This window comes from Geospiza fortis, unplaced genomic scaffold, assembly GCF_000277835.1.
Source record: "Geospiza fortis unplaced genomic scaffold, GeoFor_1.0 scaffold1545, whole genome shotgun sequence".
Lineage (NCBI taxonomy): Eukaryota > Metazoa > Chordata > Aves > Passeriformes > Thraupidae > Geospiza > Geospiza fortis.
The window spans coordinates 22984-24537 of record NW_005054931.1 but is presented as its reverse complement, the minus strand read 5'-3'; the positions used below and the strand labels follow the sequence as shown (position 1 = coordinate 24537).

At 64.7% G+C, this 1554-nt stretch overlaps 1 protein-coding gene across 1 annotated transcript in view; it reads right to left on the bottom strand.

Moving 5' to 3' along the window:
* Positions 1–1554, bottom strand: part of LOC102035036 (SWI/SNF complex subunit SMARCC2-like) — a gene marked incomplete at its 3' end in the record, with an annotated part of 10406 nt that overhangs the window by 5717 nt on the left and 3135 nt on the right. Inside the window, 7 exon segments of the mRNA XM_031065623.1 lie at positions 44–224; positions 580–617; positions 701–760; positions 831–955; positions 1029–1144; positions 1226–1357; positions 1438–1524. Of these exon segments, the coding sequence (XP_030921483.1) occupies positions 44–224; positions 580–617; positions 701–760; positions 831–955; positions 1029–1144; positions 1226–1357; positions 1438–1524 (739 nt within the window).

Genomic DNA, 1554 nt, shown 5'->3' with positions numbered 1-1554 from the left:
GGGAGGAGGGGTTGGCGGAGGGCTCTGGGAGCAGCCTCCTCATCCTCAGGTGATGAAGGGCGGCTCGGGAGGCCTCAGCAGGGCTGGCTGTACCTGTTGTAGTCGAACCAGGCGGCGTAGCTGGGGATGATGATGTGGTGGGTCTGCTCTGTCACGTTGTCCTCGTGCAGGTCGGGGTTCTTGGCCTGCTCCCCTTTGCTGCCGGCGCCGTTCTCCTCCTCGTCCTGTCCCCACAGAGCAGCACCCCGTGGGCAAAGAGAACCCCCTGAGCGCCCTTCATCATCCTCACCCACACCAGGATGAGGCAAAGGGACCCCCCTGAGTGCCCTTCATCATCCTCACCCACACCAGGATGAGGCAAAGGGACCCCCCTGAGTGCCCTTCATCATCCTCACCCACACCAGGATGAGGCAAAGGGACCCCCCTGAGCGCCCTTCATCATCCTCACCCAAGGATGAGACCAAGGGCCCCCCCAGCGGTGAGGGGAAGGGCAGAAAAGAGCATTTTTGTACCCGAAAAAGAGGGACAAGGAATGAGAGAGAAGCAGGTGATCATCACCACCACCCTGCCCGGGCTCACCTTGCCAGCTGTCTCCATGCTCTCATCTTCCTGCTCATCTGGAAGGGAGGACAGGGGTGGCTTTGGGCACTGCCAGGCCGGGGGTCCCTGCCGGGGCTCTGCTGTGGCCCCTCACACTCACCCAGGTCTGTCATGGTGCCCCCCTTGACTGGTGCTGACTCCGAGTCCTTCTTGGTGTTGACTGTGGGGGGAAAGTGCCGCTGAGCACCCCGGGGACCCCAGGGGGGGTGGCTGCTGCCCCCCACACTCACCTGTCTTGGGCAGGGTCACCTCCTCCACGTTGGGGACAGGTGAGGGCTCGTCCATGTCCTTGGTCAGGTCCTCCTGCTCCTCCTCGCGGTGCCCACGCTTGGATTTGTTATAGGGGGTGGAGGGTCTGCCAAGGGAGAGACCCCCATCACCACTGACCCCAGAGCCACCCCCAGCCCCCCCGAACCCCCCCAGCTCACCCCTTCTTCGCGTTCTTCTTCTTGGCCTCGGGGGTGGGCGAGGGAGAGGGCGAGCGCTTCCTCTTCTTGTAGTTCCCCCCCTTCTTGTCGCGCCGGTCCGAATCGGGGCTGTTCACCTGGGGGGCACCGTGGGGGTCCAGCTGAGCACGGCGAGACCCCCGGGCCCCCTCCCCGAGGGGCTCTGAGCTGCCTCTGACCTCGTCTGTCAGCGTCTTGGCCGAGATCTTCTTCCTGCGGGTCACGGGGCTCTTCTCGTCCGTCACCTCGTAATCCTCCTCGTTCATCCACTCGTTGAAGGTGTCCGTGTCCAGGATCCACTTGGCGTGGACCTGCGGGGCAGGGGAGTGGCTGGGTCAGGGAAAGAAGGGGGGCTCCAGGTGCACCCCAAACCTGGGGGTCCCCCCGGTACCTTCCGGGGCTTCTCCGGTGTCGGGGGATCCTCCACGGACGCCTCGATCTCGCTGGCTGGGATCCAGGTGTCATAGCTGGGCCGGGGGACACAGGGTTAGATTTGGGGAGGGGGGGG